Consider the following 22,011-nt stretch of genomic DNA (forward strand, 5'->3'; position numbering starts at 1 on the left):
CACTTCAGAGAGGTTCTGAGCCTAGGTAGGTGGTGAGAACATATAACAACTGCATAATGTTGTACATGTGGAGTATATTTTAGAAATTTTTATGCAAAAAGCTCAAAATTAAGTTAAAGTTTGGCTCTTAGTTATCTGGAAAATTAACTTGTGTTTACTTATTTGGAACATTTGGATGTTGGTCCTACATAAATAAGGTGCTATAGTTCAGAACTATGCACTCAGCATAAATCATCTACAGCTGAGAAAAGTTAAAACTGATTCTTTACCCCTTCAGCTGGCACAATTCTTCTAAAAAAAAAAAACAACAGTTTGGAGCAGTGCAGAGAAAACCTGGATTCTAGTCCCTTCTTTGGCTTATTTGTATGACTGTGGGAAAAATATTTTGCAGGGATTCAACATCCTTAGCTGTGAAGTCAAAAGATTGGTCTTGAGGATAGATGCCAGGATGATGTTCAGATCTCCTTCGATTCTGACATTTTATGATTCTGCAATGAGTAGCAGTTCTCACCTTCACAGTGGTCTCCAAGGGCAGATGCTCTGAAACCCTGGTCACACACACACTGGAAGGAGCCCTCTGTGTTCCTGCACTGTCCATTACTGCAGAGATGACGGTGTTGGCATTCATTGATATCTGTGACAAGAGAGTGAAAACCAAACTGTTAAGGTGCTTAAAGTGGTGCTTTAAAGATACTTTTAATTGTTCATGTGAAAGGGATCTATAAATTATTACCGTCTATAATTAATTTAAACCGGAGTCTTCATTAAATGGCTTAAACTGATCATTAATGAATGGTAAATAATTCCCAACAAGAAAAATCTAGATGAACTTAACATTTTAAGCAATGAGCTAGGAATCTATACATATTTATCATATTGTTCACTGATACGTGGCAAATATTTTGTTGTCACCTGTAAACCTCAACTAACTTTCTCGGATTTCTTTTATAGATTCAACTACAACCCTTTGTGGTTAAAAGCACTTAGGCCTCTAATTGTCTAAAGTAAAGATCAGCAAACTACAGTCCATGGGCCAAATAAAGTTTTACTGAAACACAGCACCGCATATTCATTTACCTGTTGTCTATGGCTGCTTTTACACTACAAAGGCAAAGTTCAGTAGTTGTGACAGAGACCATACAGGCTGCAAAGCCTAAAATATTTACTTCCTAGTTTTTAGAGAAAAAGCTTGCTGACCCCTGATCTAAAGTCATGGCGCACACTTCTTCATTTCTTTTTCCCTAATTAACCCTTTGGCCCTCTTACTACTGGCTTCCAGTCTCTCTCCCTTAATAACAATGATGATTTTCTGGCCAAATCTAATGGCCCCTCCCTCCTCTCAACCCACTTGGCATCTACACTGCCACTGAATCTCTCTTCCTTGACATCAGTATCCACAGCTCAGAGGTCACTTGATCTGTGCCCATAATCCTGGGTTTAGGCTCCCACACATACACGTATTCAGTGATTTTACCTTCATCATCAGATTTTAAGTTTCCTGAGGGCATGAGGGCAGGGACTATGTCTACCACATCCCTTATTACTCCCTACATGACCTAGTGGCTTACAATTAGTAGACAATCAGTTCATGCTGTCTATTAGGTTTTGTCTACAACATTGGCGAGCACTTATCTACTTCCGTCAACAGTCACTCTATGAGACTTCACACAAACATCAGTTTCCACAGAGACTCTGTACCAATAAGCTTCCCCATTCTGATCAGGGCATCATTTTGATATCACAGCAATAGGCAGCTAAAATTGCTTTGCTCCTTTTGATAAACTTGTAGGTGTGTCTGAATTATCTTCGGTAGAGATATCACAGACTTCAAAAGAAAGAAACCTACATTTTATATGTCATGTGTAGACCTCTCTTCTTATTACACCTAGTAGGAATTCATTAAATGTTGAGATAACTGAGATTAAGAGCCATAAAATAAAGTATAAAAACTTTGAGAGGGACTTCTAGAATCTAAAACCAATCACTTACTTCATCTGTGTAGGTGCATTGCATGTTTGTGTGTGCTCTGTCACTTCTCACTTCTAGATTAGGTATGATCATGATTTTCTCTGTTCTAAAAAGGACTAGTTGGGAAAGGTTGTGATAATATTGGTGAATCTCTGTGTATTACCATCATGTATGGTCTCTTTTTAAACACAGTCTCAGGAGACCTTTCCACACACGAAATATTCACATTTTATATACTGACACATAAATGCCTGTTCCTTAGAATAAAACCACAGATCTTGTATAGTGTTGATTCTGTTCTTATAAAAGAAATCAGATTTCTTTTCAAGAACTCTGAACACTTGAGCTTGTCAGAGCTGATACCATAATATCTTTGAGTGAGGAAGCATATATTAATTGAGGAAGTGAAATATTTCTGTGTGAAGTTCAAGGAAATATTTTTTTAGGGCTAAATTAACCCTCAGGAAGTTCAGAATCCTCACTATCACCTTTAGGAACAGAATATATTCTACAAACTTTTTTCTCTAAATATAAGGGGATACTATTTATTTCAGTCTTCCTGAAGTCTTTTTAATATTTAAAAACCAAAAAAAAAAGCAAAAAATTAAAAAACTAACAACCTACAAAAACAAAGGTCATTAGCATTCCATGGCATAATACCAAGCTGATATAATGACCTTCTAATTGTTGAAATTCCAATGTGTACAACTTTTATATGAATTTGACGGAAATTATTTTCGGTAATAAGGAATTATATGAGGGCAATATTCTTTCTTCCTCATATTAACAACCAGTTACTGATCACCAATGCCATAGTTTTTGAATTTAACCCTTTCCATCCTGTTTCATTGACTTCCCTGACTTATGTTTAAGTCTTTTGCCTTTTGGCCCTACAAAGCAGACATCCAGGTGGCCTCCAAGAGGTACACTCACTTTCTCGGGTGCACAGTTCTCCAGACCAGCTACCTCAAGCTGAAATCTCATTCGTTCACCGTGCTACATTCTCACCTTCACACTGGTCTCGAGCCTCTGACAGCTGAAACCCCTGCCCACAGGAACACCTGAAGGAGCCCTCGGTGTTTCTGCACTGCCCATTTATGCAGAGATTCCCTTGTTGACATTCATCAATATCTGTAAACACAAACAACAGCAATTGACTAAAATTAGGTCTTAGATGTAGAATGACTCCTCCTTTCCCTGCTTTGACTGAATTTTGAGACCACAAACCACGGCTACTGCCCTAAAGTCTTTCACTTCCAGGCTGTCCTTGTAAGGCATGACCTATGGCAAAAAAAAGATTGCCATAAACAGAGAAAAAGGGAGTACCCAAGAGAACACAGTTTTCCCTTTAATTCTGGGATTATTACATAGATAACGTACTTCCTAGCACTAGAAGTTTCAGCATGAATCGTCCACCAGCGTTCTGCTCAGCAACCTCAGCATGCTGACAATTGCTAATAGATGAGAAACTTATAAGCTAGTAAAAGTTACTTATAAAACAGCATCAAGGCTCCTCACCATCTCTTAGACTTTGGGTATAGAAGAAATACATATGAAATATTTTAGCTGAAAACAGAGGACAGAATCTAAAGCACAAAATGATAGCTATCAGGCAGTTTACAGGCCTGTAGAGTGGCATGAAAGAAGCCAGAAAGAAAACTCTACCAAATTTTTTTAAAATAAAGTAAAATATAGACAATTATGGAGGGAAATAAATATTTCTACTGTGTTTAGAAGAAGCTGAAGAACTATAAAGTCAAACAGTTGTGTTAAAGGACACTTTAAAGGATTACTCTTCATCTATATGTAGGATTCTTGTGGGGATTAACTGAGGTAATGGAAGAAAAACACACTATATTTCTAGCCTTATACAAATGTGAGATACACACTGAGGGCAAGAAAGGAGTCCTAATCTAAATGAAGTAATAAATAAAATGTGCAGAATTTGCTTTAAAGAAGTGGTGTCATAAAGAGCCATGTATGACTGTTTTCTTCTAAAAATATCTAATTCTATAAATGGAACTAAATTTCTGTCAGGAAAACTCAATTAACTGCACAGTCCTTTCCCTCAAGTAATATTTATAATTACCTATTTTCTGGGAAAAGTTTCTGGGAAAAGATAAACCTTTCAAGTTTTATCTTGATATAATCGAAGTGTAAGATTATCCCATTTTCCCTGAATTAGCTGAAATAGCTCACATAAATTCTTAATGTAATTGGAGTTCAGGAATCCATTTCTTATTTTGTTTAATTTTTCACAGCAATTACTTTAATCAACTAGAAACTTTTATTTGTTTCACTGATTGCGCTACTGGTCCCTTTTACTTATAAGTAAGTCCTGGCTGCCAACTATTGACTATCAACAAAGACATTAAATAGGAGGCTGAATTTCATTTTAAGAATTATTTTACCTTTCCAACACTCTAAGTTTATTAGCTTTAGGAGTGGTTGGCAGCAAAGAACAGCCTACTCTGTATTTTCTTTCAGCACATTCTATAGAATACTTGAGATGTCAGTTTGAGAACTTGTTAAGACCAACAATAGCTCATGTAGCTGGCTGGCTCTTGCAATGTCTGACAACTTGTTTAGTGTTTGGACTCTTTTTTATTTCTCATAGAAGACGACAAATTAAGCATTCCCATGTGAAGATGTTTGCAGCAAGGATATACCCTCCATTCCAAGTACTGTCAGGGCATGCCAGACATCTAACATAAGTTAGTCATTGAAGCTGGGAAGACTGTCAGAAGTAATTCATTGTAAGTAATGACACACACATTTGGACTAACTTGAGGCAGCCCAGTTATCTTAACCAAGGTAATGGTCGGTGTTCAAAATGACCAAGGGGAACAGAGGCAGCTTAATTCTAGAGATAGAAAATATTTTTCTTTTCAGATGAGGGACAAAATTCCTAAGACAAAAGTAAACTTTCTTTTCTAATAAAATAGGCATGCAGGACAAACATCTTTCTTTTGTGCCAAGGAGGAATAGGAAATATTATTCTCCACGAAAGGCATTTCTTTTAAGGGATTTTTTGCACACATTACTGTGGTAAGTCTGATTCAAAGTTAAAATACAGCGTATCCCTAGGTATTTATAAATTTAGGACACACAATGCTAAAATGTACAGATACAATGAGGTAAAGAAAAGCAAGTAATGAATTAATATATTACACAACATAGTTCTAATCTGAAGAAAATTGTCAGTACAGTTAATGAGGGTAAACACAAAGCCAGTATTTATGACTATCAACAAAGGTGAAACTGGCAGAGTAGCTGGGGTGTTGGAAAGGATCAGATGTACGATCTGGGATGTCTGGCATCCATGAGCTGGTGTAGCTTGGGAAAGATTATAAGAGAATTAAAGAAAAAGGGTATTATATAGTTTATTAAAGTAGAAAGGAAGGGCTTTGGTAGGGGAGTGAGGAGAACGAATAGTACAAACTTGGGTTTCCAAAGCAGAAGAAGAGGATATTGCCTGATTCTATCTAAACTAAGAGGGTCAAACACCATTAGAATCAGAGTGGAGGGCAAGGCTAAACAGCAAGTGGAGGCTAATTGGAGGTGCTAATTGCCACCTCCAAGCTTTTGCATGTGCTGTTTCTTCTGCCTGTTAGGTTGTCCCTCTTGTATTCAATATTTTAAGACCAAGTTCAAATAGCAAAACCTCTGTGAAGAGTTCCCAGAAGCACAAAAGCAGAATTAGTCACACACTTCTTCGCTTTATGGCTTTAGTTTTCCAAATCACAACATGAGCAACAACGTGCCATCTCTGTCCCTACACTGTCTCATTACCCACGCGTGATCTCTGCCCTGCATTAGCTCATGATTCTTCATATCAATCATAATAGGTACCATAGTAGGTCTCTTTTTCGCAGATGCGAAAAGTGAGGCTTAGGGAAGTAAGGCTAACGTACAAGTAGCAGAGCTAGGATCTGTTAAACCAGATGTTTGTTTTAAAGTAACTCTGGACTATATTTGGATTTCACCAGTTTTTCCATTAGTGCCGTCTTTCTGTTTCAGGATCCAATCCAGGGTCTCACACTGTGTTTAGTTGTTTTGTCACCCCAGTCAGTCTTTCCTTATTTTTCATGACCTTAACTGTCTTGAGGTATACCATGAAGGACACTGCCTATCTGGATTTGCCTGAGGTTTTAAATAATGATTAAACAGGGGTTATGGGTTTTGGAAAGAATAGCACAGAGGTGAAGTGCTCTTCTCCTCACATAATAAGAGGTGTACATGATATTTACATGACATCACTGATGATGTTAACCTTCATGACTTACAATTATCAGTTGCATATTTGCATCCCTCCCAAGAGGTAAATGTTCTTTGAGAGAGTAAAGCCTCTCAGTAACATTTTTAGTTGAGCACAGTGCCTGGAACATGTTGGTTCCTTGATATTCCTGAGAGGAAAGAAAGGAAGGAAGGAAGAAGTGCAGCTTCCGCAGGAGCCCAGCAGAACACTAAACAGATTGGAAATTACCTTCCCAGGGGGTGGCACCAATCAATGGTGTGAATTCTGGGACGCTAAGGAGAACTACTGAAAAGCAGTCTCCTCTGGGATGGTGAGGGGTAATGGGTCATTCATTCAACACGTGTTTATTCTAAGCATTATCCCTTTAGAGAATCCAATCCCCTGATTTTAGGGATGGCATGAGATCTGGAAATCTGAAATAATGTATCCAAGGTTGCAGAGAAAACCAGTGGAAGTGCCAGGATTCAGGGAGAAGACAGGTATACCAGGCAAGAGAGTCATGAGCCAGTGCTTGGGTCAAAAATAAACACAGACTATTCATAAGGCAGTTGTAACACCAACTTGGATGGGTCAGAGAATTCAAATGGAAGAATGGAGTTAGTGACAAGTAAGCTTGCAATACGAAGGGTAGGGCCAGATTACAAGAGTTTTCATGAAATTTCATGAAAAGAAGGCGGCAGATTAGGAAGAAAGATAAAACGACAGGATACAGAAATCAACTAGATACAGCAATCACATAAAGATTAACAATGACTTCTAAAGCTTGAGACCTTTATCCACTGTTAACCCTGTGTACGGGGGAAGAAATAATGACTTTTAGGTAACTGCCATGTTTAATTTGGTCTGAGGAGATGCCAGGCTTAAAGAGTCAGTAGTAAAGCTGTGGATGTGGGCCAGAGGGAAAGGCCAAGGAGAAAAGAGAGATGCGCTGACTTTTCTGGCAAACAGCTTTGTACCACTGGGAGTGGCTGGCATTCTTTTGTATAAAAGAACAAGGTACCAAATTTAGATGCCTGAGAATTCCCTACCACCATTTGGAGATGCTTCAATTCTTGGAGGATGCTAGCATATCCATTTAGTGAGATATTAAATGTCACCTTAGATCCTTCACTTACATTACCATAGTTAGGTTAGGGAAGGAGAAAAATCTTACTTATTACCACCTTTTTTCCTCTGAAACAGCATGAGCTATCTTTTAGGTATAAATCAATGGAAGAACCCAGAAAGGAAACAATAGATTTGACCACAGAAAAAATTAATTTGCTTTTAAGCAAAAAGAATTATAAAATAAAAATAAAAACATTGGACAAATTACAACAATACACCATAAAAAAGATGCATATTATATACAAAAATATACATTCATATGTATATTTATATGTGTATTACATATAGTGTTCATATACATTGATTTAAAAAAATGAAAAACCTGATAAATGGAAAAAATATTAACAGAAATTTATATAAAATTATAAATGTTTAATAAATACATGAAATACTTCATAATTAAATGTTTAAAATAAATATTAAACATTTTCAAAGAAATATACATTTTTAAATTAGAAATTAATATTTTCCTATCAAAATAGTAAAACTTCAGAACATTTTACCCAATGATTCCACTTCTATGATAAATAAATAATCCTAAAATTCTGATAAAGGTTTATAAAAAGAATAGACGACTGCTATAGTCTATACCTCTCTCTATATATTGAGAAGGTGGAAAAAAAATAAGAACACTGGAATATTATGCAACCTTTAAAAATAATGTTTGGAAAGAATTATTAATGGAATGTGAAATGCTTAGGATATACTATTAAGTGAAGAAAAGCAGAATACAAAATTGTACATAGAATATAATCTTAACTATATAAAACACCTATGAGATTATGAGATTATTTTATCCTTTTTGCCTTTCCGTGTTTTCCAAATTTTCTACAATGTGTATATACTTTTTGTAATAGCAGATTTAATGAGATATAATTCATATACCATACAATTCGCCTATTTAAAGTGTACAATTCAATGTTTTTTAGTATATTCACAGAGCTGTGCAACAGCATATATTGCTTTTATAACCAGAAAAAAAAAATGAAAGTAAATAGGTCTCTGGTTTGGGGACACTCTAAAACTTCATTGTTTTCATTTATGTAAATAAATACTTTCTGTATTTAACCACAAATGAGAAGCCACTTTCAAGAATGCAAACCAAAATGTGCTCCAAGGAGCTCGGTCAAAATAAATGGCAGGTAGCGTGGTTCCCTTTTCTAAGGCTACTTGTTCTCATCTATTCATAAGTGACATTCAAAAGAAAGCGGGAACTCGGATTGCACCACTTACCTCTACAGTGCTTGCGGTCGGGAGTCGGGTTATAACCCCTGTGGCACAAACACATGTAAGAGCCTTCAAGGTTGGAACAAGTACCATTTGAGCAGACGTCTGGTTCCAGGCACTCGTCCACATCTTGAGGAATGTTGCATAATGGAAAGCAGGAAAAAAAAAAAAGCAAGCAAAAAGAAATAAAACCTGAATAAGGTTATGGAAATAGTGGACCTTCAGAAGGCAGGGCAGATTCTTTAAGATGAACTTTCAAATTAGTTCTTGGGATGAATAGAAGCCGTGATGAGAGCTGCACAGGAGATAGTTCTACGCCTCAATTTACTTTCTGCAAAATAACTCAAAAAGGAGCTAAACATGTTCCATGAATAAATTCAGTGGAGGGTTACTGTAGGGGGGAGAAGGAAAGGGAGGGTAGTTTTACAGCAACATCCACTACAAAAGAAAACTTAATAAGAAATCCGAGGTGCATCAAGGTCTACTCAGGGAACTGACAAGTTCAGTAGGTTCTGAGGGTTCACAGAAGCAAAATATATGATTTGTGACCCAGATAAAGCATAAGCAAGTCTGAACAAATGGCAAAAGAACTCTAATAAAATGCTCTAAGCTGGCAGTGAATCAGTATGGTGAAAACCATGCTAGGGTAGAGTACAGGCCAAAGAGGCAGACAAAGTAATAATAATAGCTAATCTGTATTATCACATTTAATCCTAACAAGATCCATATGGGCTAACCATTTTACAGAGGAAGGAACTGATGCTTAGAGAAGTTCAATAACTTGCCGAAGGCCATACAGTTGGAAAATGTTGGTGCTGAGATTTGAAACCGACAGTGTAACCCCCAAAGCCCATTCTTTTAACTTGACCATGAGTTTTTGTCATAGGTAGTTAAGTCTAGTGACAGAAACAGTTAAGCAAAGAGAGAATGTATATGCTTATTTTATTTGCTATCACAATATTTATCTTGAAAATAATAATCTAAATTTTCATAAAGAAAAGAAATTTGAGTCCTGTGCCGCATTTTAACGCTCTTAGGGGAGTAGAACATAAAGTACAACAGCAGTAAACAAAGACTTCAAGAGGAAAAACTTAAGCTACAGAGTGCTAAAATTACACCCACAAAGTCACAATTTAGGCTTAGCCTTACAGCAGTCTATAACTTAATCAAAGCATCTTAATCATAAGGCAGACAGACTGCATTCATTTCAGTTTGCAATGCTCACCACGAAAGCAAAGCTTTCATCCTCTTAAAATTAAAAGGCAGAGTCACAAGCACATTAACAACAAAGATCCAGCCTTAATTTTGTAATCCAGAATTCAAACTGCATTCATTTCACTAAAACTGTTTTTGTCAAAAACGGATTTCAGAAATAGAGTATTACTGAAAGCTGGCAAAGGGGTGTGTTTGTGCACGCACACGCACACACGTGCATACTGAGAAGGGCCAAGCAACCGGCTTCTCAGGTTCTCTGTTGCTTTCAGAAAATATCACTAATTATAACAAACTGACCCTACCCTATGACAACAAAAATAGCACTTCCAGACTGACTCATTTTCCACCCTTTCTTTGGTTGTGGGAATCCATTTTTGTAAACACTGAAAGCAAACAACCTAAAAGAAGAAGCCAAGCACTGGAGCCAAAGTAAATAATGGTTCAGAACAAGCTTAGAAATTCCAGACAGCAACGAGAAAATGTCATGTCTAGTATCTTGTTTGGTTTCAGAAATGTTAACAAGCTCAGAAATGTATGGATTGCTCTCTTTAATTATTCATGTACCAGGGAATGTGATTTATAGGACTGTAGAATGTCACAGCAAAATCAATTTCTAAGACCATATTTTCTCTAAATTAAATTAATAGCCATTGCAGATTACCATTCATGATACTTATAAAACTTGTTTTGCTAGGCTACTACCATGATTAATGAAGCAGAACATCTTGAAATATCTGGGGTAGACAGATTTGTTTATTCTTTTCTCTACTTATTACAGACATAATTGCATGGAATCAGAACCCTGTCAAGCCAATCATCTAAATGTAGATAGAACTGTCTGAAGTGAATGAGTACACGGTCTTAACAGAGATTGCGTTCTTGAGAAATAACTACACAGTAAAATATCACTAAGGCATCTCTCTACAGAAAGAAGGTGTCTAGAGAGTGGCCACACATAAAAAAACATTTCTGTCCTGGACTGACCATACATCCACCTGGCCAGTCTACTGGACATCTCCACTTGGTGACCAACAAGCACTTCTGAGTCTTCATAGCCAAAATTGATCCCTCCCCACTCCTGCTCCTCTTTGTGCTCTTTCCCATATCACTATATGGTACCACCACCCCATTCAGATACCTGGGAATCATCCTTTCTAGTTTCCTTACTCTCCCTCTTTCACCACATTCAATTTGACCTTCATACCAACCAATCTTCCAAGTAATCCTATCAATCTTACCTTCCAAATATCTCCCAACTGCACCTACTTTAAAATACAAATGTGATCAATGGTCTTGCACCTCCACTTTAAAAACTTCCAACCGTTTCCAGGACTCTTCAGTTTAGTCAAAGATCCTGGGTGGTAATGGCAGGAGAAGGCCTGGCCCCCACTGCTCTTACTTCCAATCCTTGGGAGACTCTCCCAACATCAATGCCATGGGGAACAAGGTGTTCCCTTCCCTCCCCCACCCCTCCATCATCATCTCCCCCTCACCTCGGCAGCAGATGGGGATGGTTGTATCTCTGGTCACCCAAATTGTAGCTCAAGACCCATTTCACTATAGGACTATGGTCTTACAGTATACTCATAGTAACCAAATTCTTCTAAAGCATATACATAAGAATTAAACAAGCCTTTGTGTTCAATCTCAGGCAGGAAACTTGTTACCATGAAAAAGACTGTTCATAGAAAAATGGGTTCCAAACTCCAAACAACTTATCAATGGGCTTTGGGGCCATAACAACTTGGCATTTGCCACTCATTGAATTAGTTATCCCTCCCAGAGTAAGAAAGTTCCCAGAGATTTACAAGGTGAGCACTATATGGATATGACTGTTCAAAGGCTTAAGAATCCACCTCACTGTACTACCACCCAGTCCAAATGGATCCTTCTCATCTACAGTACTCGGACAGACTCTAACAAATGCCTTGTTGAAACTAGATACGCCGTGCCTACAGGATTGCCCTGATATCGAAGGTAGTCAGGGAAGTCTGGCATGATTTGTCTTTAATGAACCCTGGCTGACACTTACGATCGTTGCTTCCTTTTAAAAATGTTTCTCCTCATCATCTCAATCGTGTAGTTTACAGTTCCTTGTCAAGATCAACATGGAATTCAGTGATCATTAGTTCCAAAACCCCACCTTCTTTCCTCTTTGAGGGGAAATGAGGACATTAACCTCAGTCTAGCTCTTTGGCAACTTGCCATCCTCCACCAATTCAGAGATGATTTCCAGCCGGCCAGCAACCCCACCTGCAAATTCTCTCACTGCCTTGGGATAGAATTCATCTGGGTCAGGAACCTTTTTGGAATTTTCCTTCCTAATATCTTAGAAACACATCAGATCGCCTGCAGCCCCTCTCTGGTAAGCATAGCCTCTAAGCAACAGAGCAGACTCGTGGCTGACTTCACACAGTCCTTCTCTCTCGAGGCTCCTCCCCACCCTACTTTTCATATCGGCTCCTTGGGAGTGAGACAGAACTCTTTCCATGACAAAAGTTGACCTGTGTTACTTCCTGAACTTTCAAGAAGATGAATCTGTCAACACTGTAACTCAATTATTTCTCTGAGGCTGTGAGTTTAGCTGAATGAGACTTCCAGCCTCACTTAATTCTTAGCCACCAGCCTCGGCTTCAATTAGTGAGCACCCTTAGGGATTGGAAGAAAACATTCTATCAATATATGAAAATGCAGGACTACTCTCCATGCCCTGCCTCTAGTCTAGTGTGCATTCCTTCCACCATTCCTCAACTATTTCTTCATGCATAGTCTTTCATAGTAAAGATGATGGGAGAGCATATTTGACAGAAAAACAAGCAGGGCAAAATGAGAGACAGATGCTTGTCAGGACAGTGCACTGAACTAATCTCAGCTGCACTTGAGGTACACAGCAAATCCTCAGGATCCCAGGCTCCTCTTCTCAATTCTGTCCAAGTTGAAATATACAGTAGGAGCAGAGCTGCCGACAAAAATACGTTACACAATCCTCAAAGAACCATCACTGCTTTTCAGAGTTGGAAAATAGCCAAAGCTGCACACATTCTAGGCAAAAGAGCCAAGGATGGCCTCAGAAAAATCAGACAGATGTGGAAAGCCACAAATTCCCCCAAATCATTGGCTTCCTTTCTTACCTTTTCAAAGGAACAGTCTGCCTTTCAGCAAAACTAAACTATGGCTTCCTAGGCTGTATGCTCCCTTCTCAGACTCTAGAATTCCTGACCAATTATTATGGCTGTTTGCAAGGGATGACTCCAGCCCACATGGATTTCTGCTTTCTATGAACTATTCTTTTGTCTCCATGACGTTGTTTTTCTTCTAATCTCACATGTACGTGGAGAGTATACGAGTTATTGCAGAGAACAAAAAACATTGAAATTGGAGATAAAAGACCAGGGGTCATGTCCCATCTCCGTCATTTATTATTTGTGTCCTTGGGCAAGCCCATTTGCCTATTTGGGAATCAATTTCCACATCCAGACTAGAGGGATGATTGCCATGAGCATCAAATGAAAGAATCAAGTCAAAGCCCTTTGTAAAATATATTGAGAAGTTTTTGTTATTATAATAACTAATCTTATCTTTCTACACAGACATGATCCCAGCTTTCAAAAGTGTTTTTCTGTTGTTGTTGTTTTTTTAAAGCAACTTCAGCTCTTTCCTGGCTTCTAGTACATACACAGTTCTGTTCAACAAATGGCTTACTGGTTGATTATAAGACTCCTTTAGCATATAATGATTCGGGGATAAAGCTGATGCTTGCACATATTATAAGATCTTCAAAACATAGATGCTGTGTTCAGTTGCCAGGTTATATGAAATAAACCAATGTGGTATGAAAGTCTTCAATTTCAGATAGTCTATGAATATTCATATATTCCATAAATGTCAACATTAAATCCTGAAATCTGAAAAGAATTCCCAGTGTGAAAAGACCTCCTAGAACAAGAGCTCCCCATGCTTATCCTGCAAATTCTCCACTCCTGGTTTTGGTTAAACTGTGGCTAAGCAGTTGCCAAGAGAACTGAACGATGCTAAGTTCTTCAAGTGCCTAAGACCTATTACATTTAGAGAACTTAAGTGGGAGTCAGAAAGTCATCATTCACTTAATTAGAGACTAAGAAAGAAGGATTACTCTGCTGAACAACTCAAAAGATTTGTGCTGCCTTCCCAGATCACATGGTCCATCAGAGAATCAACTATAGAACAAGGCTAAGTAAGCCCAAAAGAGGCTAGATGCACAGATCCAATGGGTGATAGATTCTTTGTCTTGTGAAGCTGAGCAAAGAAAATGAAGTAAATGAAAGAATGGAGACTGCAGCATTATTACAGAAGCAGAAAATATTTGTTAGGATCATCAGTTCCCCTACAGAGAAGCATCTTGAGTTCCAGGAAGTTATACTTCCAACTAAAAAAAAAAAAAACCCAAAATGCTCAGAAGTTGAAAAGAAACAAGCCTAAGATTACTTAAATGCAAAAGAGAGAGCTCCTATGGCAGAAGGAGATTTAAAAAGTATGTGAGATGGGCTTATAGAAAGAGAAGACAGTTACGTAGAGAAATTTGACATGCAATTTACTTTAATGAGTATCAATTATTACTGTATTTCTTCTATTGTGGGACAAAGTGTGAAGGGGAGGGGAGTGGGAAGGAGGGAGGAGAGCTGTAATACTTATTCATCCTATCTTACACTGGACCACTTTACCAGACACGTCATATCATTTCTTTAACTCTGACAATAAATCCTATGAGGAAAATATTTTGATCTCCATTTTACAGATAATGAAACTAAGCTTCAGAGAAGTCACAATTGCCCATCTGTCTAAATTCAGGGAAATAAGATTTCTATATCAGAGAAACTGAAAGTGCCTTTAAATAATTAAATACTAGAAAACATCATTTGGGGATGATTCTAGGCAGGTTGGACTCAGACCAGATCTCCAGGAGTCAAGAGAAACCTGTGAACTGAGTACCCAACAGGCTGGTTCCCTAAAGAAAGGCCCTGGTTGAAGCAGCCGGTTGGAACTGGCCAGAACCCAGGGCAATGAAACAGTCATTAGAAGCAGGTGGGGGATGAGCGGGCAACGAGTCCAGGCTGGATGTGAGGTCCAAGGAATACGTGTGGAATGATGAGAGAGGCCCTCGAGAGAGAACCAAAATCCACAACTTAAAAGAAGCAGCTGCATTAGCAGAAGAGCTAACAGTGGTTTCCAAGAAGCATTACAGGATGATATGTGTTAGGCAGGGCTTTAAAATAATAGACATTCTTCAGTGGACAATAAACTCTTGAGAATCAAGAATCATATGCCCTGAATTTAACACTAGGAAAACAAGTGGTCCCCAAGACCACACCTGCTAACATTTTACCTGTTTCTGCCTAAAACTATTTTTGTTCTAATGCATAAATCGAGAAGCATCAATCAGTAAGAACCAGTTTATATGGCATGAATACAAAGAGACCAGTAATGGTTTCAGCAAGTTCATCGCTTAGTCAGTGAAGGATGTAGAAAGTGTAATCGGTCTCTACCCCTGAAGATTATAGGGGTTGAAATTGTGGTTCTTAATGAAGTCATTTAACAGAAAAAAGAGCTAAGTCTACATGAAGATTGATGAGTTTTTAAAATACCATAACTATAATGTTAAATGAAAGTACTGTTTTATAAGACAGTGCACACATTTGATTATAACTACATAAAAATATGCAGTCAGTGAGAGAAGAGTTGTAGAAAAAAGGATACTAAAATTTATGAAACATAACAGCCCTGTGAGGCAGGGATTACTATCTATACAGAAGACAACTAACAAATGCAGAATTGTTCTCTAAAATGGTCAGATTATAAGAAAAATTTTTTAAAATCTTCAATCTTCTCATGTAGACTTTTCAATTAAAAAACGGAAAAAGTCCATCAATGTACCTAAAGAATCTGCAATGAATGGATATAAAAGCCACAAACTGGTCACAGATAACTGTTGTAGACAAATTAGTAGCAGGGAACCCCTTGTTAATAACCTACCATTTGATACTTCCCATACCACTAACCGAATCTCTCCTCAGCACTCCCTCTCTCCCTTACACTGCTTTACTTTTCTCCATGGAACTCACCCACCTGATACAGCACATAGTTTACTTGTTGATGTATATTTCTTTCCCTCCACTAGAATGTTAGCTTATTACAATGAAGAGAGGAACTTTAGTTTGTTCACTCTTAATCCCCAGGATCTGGAAAAATGCCTGGTACATAGTAGGTGCTCAATATATTTGTGAAATGAATTGAATAATGTATATTGAGTTGTGTTATGAATAATGAGCTTGACCCAAAATAAAGCTTCAACAAGGACTGCATCTTCTGGAAAGTATTTTAGCATCCCAGAGGAACAACAATGAGAACGAAAATACATAAAGGCACAAAACTTAAAGATAGCTTTCATTAACATTGCCAGAGTTTAGCCAAAAAATCCAATCAACTCACTGGCTCACTATGAGATATTGAAAAAAATGCAGTATCTGCTTTTTTGTCACAAGCAACTTTTCAAAGATTGAAAGCTCCACTACCATAAGAGATTAAGATGGAAATCCATTTTGGTACAACCTGCAAAAGCCCTTGTGAGAAATTTAGAAGGGCTGTATATACAACATGAACAATGAATGGAACGTTTGCTCATGCCACAGAGGACTGGCTTGATCTGTAAATTACATAGGTCCTAAAATTTTCTCCAAAGCAGAAGAAAAGAGTATACTGCCTACTTTTCATAACAGGAAATGACCTTATTGATGCAGAAATGAAAGCTATTGCTTGGAACAAGTGATTAAGTGTGTAATCTGGGTTGCACTAAGTAACAGAGTGACCTAATATTTCTGCTTATGATTCTAATCATCTGGTTGGCAAAAGCAAAATCACTTTGAAAGGAGGTGCTGTGTTTGTCACTAAACTGGAGCAGAACAGTCAAAATTGGATAGATTTTATACATTTAGGTCTAAGGACTCACTATTATTATTGCCCTATCTAGATAAATGCATTTATATTGAAGACAAATAACTTGCCAGTTTGGCCAGTCACATTCTATTAGTACACTCATGAATCAGGGTTGTGTTTTTACTAATACTGGGAATTTTAGTATTTTAAGGTAAACTTAAGGCTCTGCTCCTGGATTATATGTATCACTATGTGAAAATAAAGGGCACATTAGAACCCTGATAAGCAACTATGAAATGTGAGCTTAATGGGAAAATTAGAACGAAAAGTACTTTCTGAGGAGGCTCCAATTACATAAAGAAATGTTTATCAAATAAACAATTAATAAAAATCTTTTCTTCTCGAAAATCTAAGGTTCACAACAATTCTATTGGGAGTGACACCTGGGAGTGGGAATGGGAGGGGAGAGGGGCAGTTCAGGGCCGAAGGCAGAGCTGATGCTGCCCGGAAATGAATCCAAAGCTTCGAAATTGGGAGTGCTGCTGCCCCACCTTTACTCTCCTCGGCCCCTCTTTAAAACACCCAAAGTTCTTTTCAGAGCTTGCAGGATAAAGACCAACATTTTTAGCAGGACCCAGAGAGCTTTGCATGGACTGTCCCCTGATCTTACAGCCAATCTCCTTTGCCCTCAGCCCTTCAGTCACGTTGGCCTGAAGCTTCTGGAATATGCCGGAGTCTTCCTTCCATAAGCTCCTTGCATACGCTGTTTCCCCTGCCTGAAACATCCCCCTTCTGTCCCTGTCCCCACTTAACTCCCCTGGTAAGCCTTAATTCAATAGCTTTCCTAAAGACAACTCGTTATATCGTATGTCCTTTCTGCCACCTGTCTCACTTGTACATCTACATTTATTTGTGAGCTGTTTGGGTGAATGCCGGCTGCCAGTTTCCCACACTAGACAGTAAGCGCCATGTTTCTGGTCCTCAATGTATCCCAACACCTTGTACGACTCTAGGCATATACATCAAGTTCTTAATAAATATTTGTGGAAGACAGGAAAGAAGGAATGAATGAAAAGTTTGACTCAAATATTCAGAGTTCTGGAATGGAAAGAAAAAGAGCTAAACTTTTCAGGTAGGGATCATGTGATAACTACAGCGCGGATAAATTAGAACCAAAGCGAATTTGTCACTGTGTCCCCCTCGGTGCCTGATGTAGGTACTCAGCAATTGTTTTTAAACACTTAAATTAATAAATGAATGAACATAAGGTGCATGTGCATCAACCAAGATTTCTCTTTCTATATTTGCTTTTTTGGTAAACTTTTTTTTTCCTAATTAATTTCTATTTGTCTGTGGTGGCTGCTTCTTATGCCTCTTCTCTCTCTTTAAGCATTTTACTCTTTACCTTTCTCCTCCCTGGGGTGCTTAATATGTTATTTGGTATTGGTTATTTATCACATATGGGATAAACTTGTTTAGAACAGAATTCCAACCTTTATGCCAACTCATTTTTAAAATTTTCTCCGTGGTTAAGGATAACTTTATTTTTCTTAGAAGTATGTCAAGTTATTACATTCCTTTTTTTAATATTTTACAAGAGGGCTCCCTTGGCATTCCACCACTCTATCAGCAAATGGCAATGTAGAAGAAACAAAACTTCAGTGTGAGCACTACAGTACCTACCAAGGCACTGTCCATTCCAGCCTCGGAACCCTTCTGTGCAGGGAACACATTGGTAAGAGCCAGGAGAATTCACGCACTGCTCACCTGGACAAGTACTTGGAGTCAAACACTCATCAATATCTGAAAAATAAAAAAGCTCAGTCATAACCATTTTATCAGAATACCAAAGCAAAACTTACTTTTGTGAAGGTGGACAAAGAAGCATGTTATATCTACATTATGGTGGGGAAGACAATACCTGGTTACGTGAAACCTCGGTTCAACACTTACACTTAGCATCATGCACGCACAGTCAGGTATACCTTAATTAAAATATTTGCCACGTTCCAAGACCAAGCCAGGCCTTTCCACTCTGGGAGCTGACAGCTCTCTAGGGCCATTTTCTGGGCATCAAACCTTTTAAGTAATAGCAAAGCTTGACAGAAGAAATATGATGAATGAGGGTGAGAGTAAGGGAGCCGTACATCCACCTGGCCAGGGGTTCTCTCCGCAGTCATCGGATGCTCTAGGAAAATCATCACTTTGGCTTAATGGACCCAAGAACACTCTGTTTGAATAACTTAAAACCTTTCATATAATAGGAATCTCTTGGAGGTTGAGAAAGAACATTAAGAGAGTGATCTTATCACATATGTGCCAGTTTGGATATATTATGTCTCCCACAAAGCCATGATCTTTTAATCCAATTTTGTGGGATATTTGGATTAGGCTGTTTCCATGGAGATGTGACTCACCCAACTGTAGGTGATATTTTTGAGTAGATTATTTCCATGGAGGTGTGGCCCTGCCCATTCAGCGTGGGTCTTGATTAGTTTACTGGAGCCCTGTAAGAGCTCAGACAGAAGGAGCTCAGTGCTGCAGCTGAGAGAGACAATTTGGAGATGGCCATTGAAAGCAGACATTTGCTAGCCCAGAGTTTGCCTGGGAGAAACTAAGAGAACACCCCCAGATGCTTAAAGAGAAACATGCTGGGGGAAAGCCATTTTTAAACCAGAACTCCGGAGTAGACGCCAGCCACGTGCCTTCCGGGTTGACAGAGGTTTTCTAGATGCCATCAGCCATTCTTCAGTGAAGGTACCCTATTGCTGATACCTTAGTTTGGACACTTTTTATGGCCTCAGGACTGTAACTTTATAACCAAATAACCCCCCTTTATAAAAGCCAATCCATTTCTAGTATTTTGCATAATGGCAGCATTAGCAAACCAGACAACATACTTTCAAGATTTTCCAGAAAACCTGTTGATATGATCAGATACTAATATTTTCTGGTAAAAATACACCTTTTCAAATTCACAGCCTATTTATTACACATGGTTCTTTTCAATATGGAGAGAAACAAACACCTTAAATATGGTTGGATTGTGCAGAGGTTACCATTACAAAAGCTTTAGGTATTTTTAAGAATGATAAAAACAACAAGGAGGAGGAAAAGTAAGATATGGAATATAGTTCAGTAGTTTAAAATGAGTGATACTATCTTGGTTTCTAGCCTCTGAAATAAGCATTTTTCTGGAGTTAGACTTTGGATTCAAATGAGCAGATTTAATGTATAAGGGTGACCAATATAATGATCTCTACTCACACTCTGAATATAAACAGTTTTTCAGGGTATAGCTGAAAAGTGAAAAGGAAAAATGCATAATTAGTATACCAAATACCCAGCAGGTTTGGTATCTTCATTCTGGGATACTATTAGATATTTATCTTCCACTACATATCACTAGATATGTGTGAAAAGATGCTCAAAGTCAACAGTTAAGGATGAAATTAACAGAATGAGTACAAGGTCTCAGTAAAAATTTTTTTCTATCAGAGAAAAATTTTTGCCAATAGACAATGACACACAGTGGGTTTTTTTAGGGCAGCTGTTCCGGGACTTTTTGTTCCACCAAAAGATGGATGCTTGCCAGTTTCATATTCCAAACAGCATTACATTCTCCTCTGGACGGGATTTTTGTTATTATAGAAATACAACTGCTAAATCAGAGAATGTCATCGAAACAGGCTGGTCCAATAAATAGGGTACAAGGCTGAGTGACACAAGGTGACGTCCCTGAATTTCCTGCTGCTCTCGCCTCTATTTGCTTCTTCCCTCATCTATAAATAAGGGACTACCTGCCTTGTAATACATTAAAAGAATAAAGCAAGGATGAATGAGATAATGTCTGTAAACTACAATAGGCTCCTTGGAGACCAGCCCTGTTTGAAAGCAACTTCGTTAGTGACAGCTGAGAAAATCTTCAGTGAGCCAGAAGCCAGGGACCTTTGGCTCTGGTCCATGACAAAATTAGAAAAAAAGCTGCACATTTGGCTCTTTCTTCTTTCTTAGCCTTTTCATGGGGATAGAATATGCATAATTTACTCAGGGAACCCTGATAATATTCCTGTTAAATATTTTCCATATATTGAGTATTGCTATTTATTCTCCTGTCTTTCAATTTAATGAAATAATTTTCAAATTTCTTTTTCTACTCCTTTTCATCCTTCCTTATATTATAGTTATTATTTAAAAATCTTATCTCCCCATCCTAGGACTACTGCAGAACAGACAGGATCAGAATTTGACTTCTTTGGAAGGTGCTGCTTTGCAATTAAATGTTTATCAGATAAACCTACCTCCTCCCCCCCCCCCTTTTTTAAGCAGGCCCCACAACTATTGATATACTGAGATGTGATGCAAAAACCAAAAGGGGTCAGGAAAGAGGGAAATTTAAAGAAACTAACACTTCTTGAGTACTAACGATGTGAGAGGCACAAGACACTGTAACCTTTATTTTCATGTTTAAATTAACTTAATGTTAAATTAACTTCATTGTTCCGAATTTATGGTTTCAAAGGTGCCAAGTAACTGGCTCCAGTTCACACAGATACTAAGTGTGGGAGCCGCGAGCTGACTCCACAGCCCTTGCTGGTTCCCATTCCCACGCTGCCTCTAGAGAGCAGAGGGAAAGTTCCCTGCAAGGCGAGGGTGGGGATGCGCCCCACCTGCACTGGCCCCTGCTTCTCGGCCGTCAGGGGAGGGCTCATGGCTGTGCTGATCCCAAGTTGATCAGAGATCCCATAACATAAATCCTCCTACTCCTGTCTGATGTAGAACCAGGACAAGGCAGGAGGCCAACAGGAGAGGCAGGTGTAGGCTGCCAAAAATGTCTAATTAGCTCTCCCTCCAGGCCTGGGTCATCAGGACTGTGGAAAAAAAAAAAACCAACACGCAGAAGCCACGTCTGCTGAGTGCAGATGACACCAGCCTAGCCTCTCCCTCCCGAGCTCTGGACACTCCTGATATGGGGGAACCCCAGAAACCAGCACCATCCCCACATCCAGGCTCCTCAAAAACTTGCTCAGAGACCCCTGCTCCTTCTCCCTGATGTCTCCAAGGCAGGGCTTAAGCAGAAGCTGTTTCTTCCTTTACAAAAATAATTACCAAAAAAGTATCACAGTGGCTTCAAAAAGAACCTGAGCAGACATATTCAATGGATAATAATTCTGACTATGCTATAAACATTTTTCAAAACATTTTTATAATGAGAGCAAACCCGCTGGTGTGGTCAGTAATGAAGACATTTTATCTAACACAGTTGGAATCTGACCTGGAGGTGATCAGACAGTCTTTCTGTAGGGAGTCTGCAAGAAATTCCCAGA

General features: G+C 38.5%; 1 protein-coding gene across 10 annotated transcripts in view; it reads right to left on the minus strand.

Moving 5' to 3' along the window:
* LTBP1 (latent transforming growth factor beta binding protein 1) overlaps window positions 1-22,011 on the minus strand; it is a 413,770-nt gene that overhangs the window by 76,986 nt on the left and 314,773 nt on the right. For all 10 annotated transcript variants that reach the window (XM_037806447.1, XM_037806449.1, XM_037806448.1 and 7 more), the window contains 4 exons: window positions 18,368-18,487; window positions 8,567-8,689; window positions 2,977-3,099; window positions 512-634 (listed from right to left, as the gene is read on the minus strand). In XM_037806447.1, the coding sequence (XP_037662375.1) occupies window positions 512-634; window positions 2,977-3,099; window positions 8,567-8,689; window positions 18,368-18,487 (489 nt within the window). The remainder of the gene's footprint in view (window positions 1-511; window positions 635-2,976; window positions 3,100-8,566; window positions 8,690-18,367; window positions 18,488-22,011) is intronic.

Source organism: Choloepus didactylus, chromosome 17 (assembly GCF_015220235.1).
Source record: "Choloepus didactylus isolate mChoDid1 chromosome 17, mChoDid1.pri, whole genome shotgun sequence".
In the NCBI taxonomy this organism is placed as follows: Eukaryota; Metazoa; Chordata; class Mammalia; order Pilosa; family Megalonychidae; genus Choloepus; species Choloepus didactylus.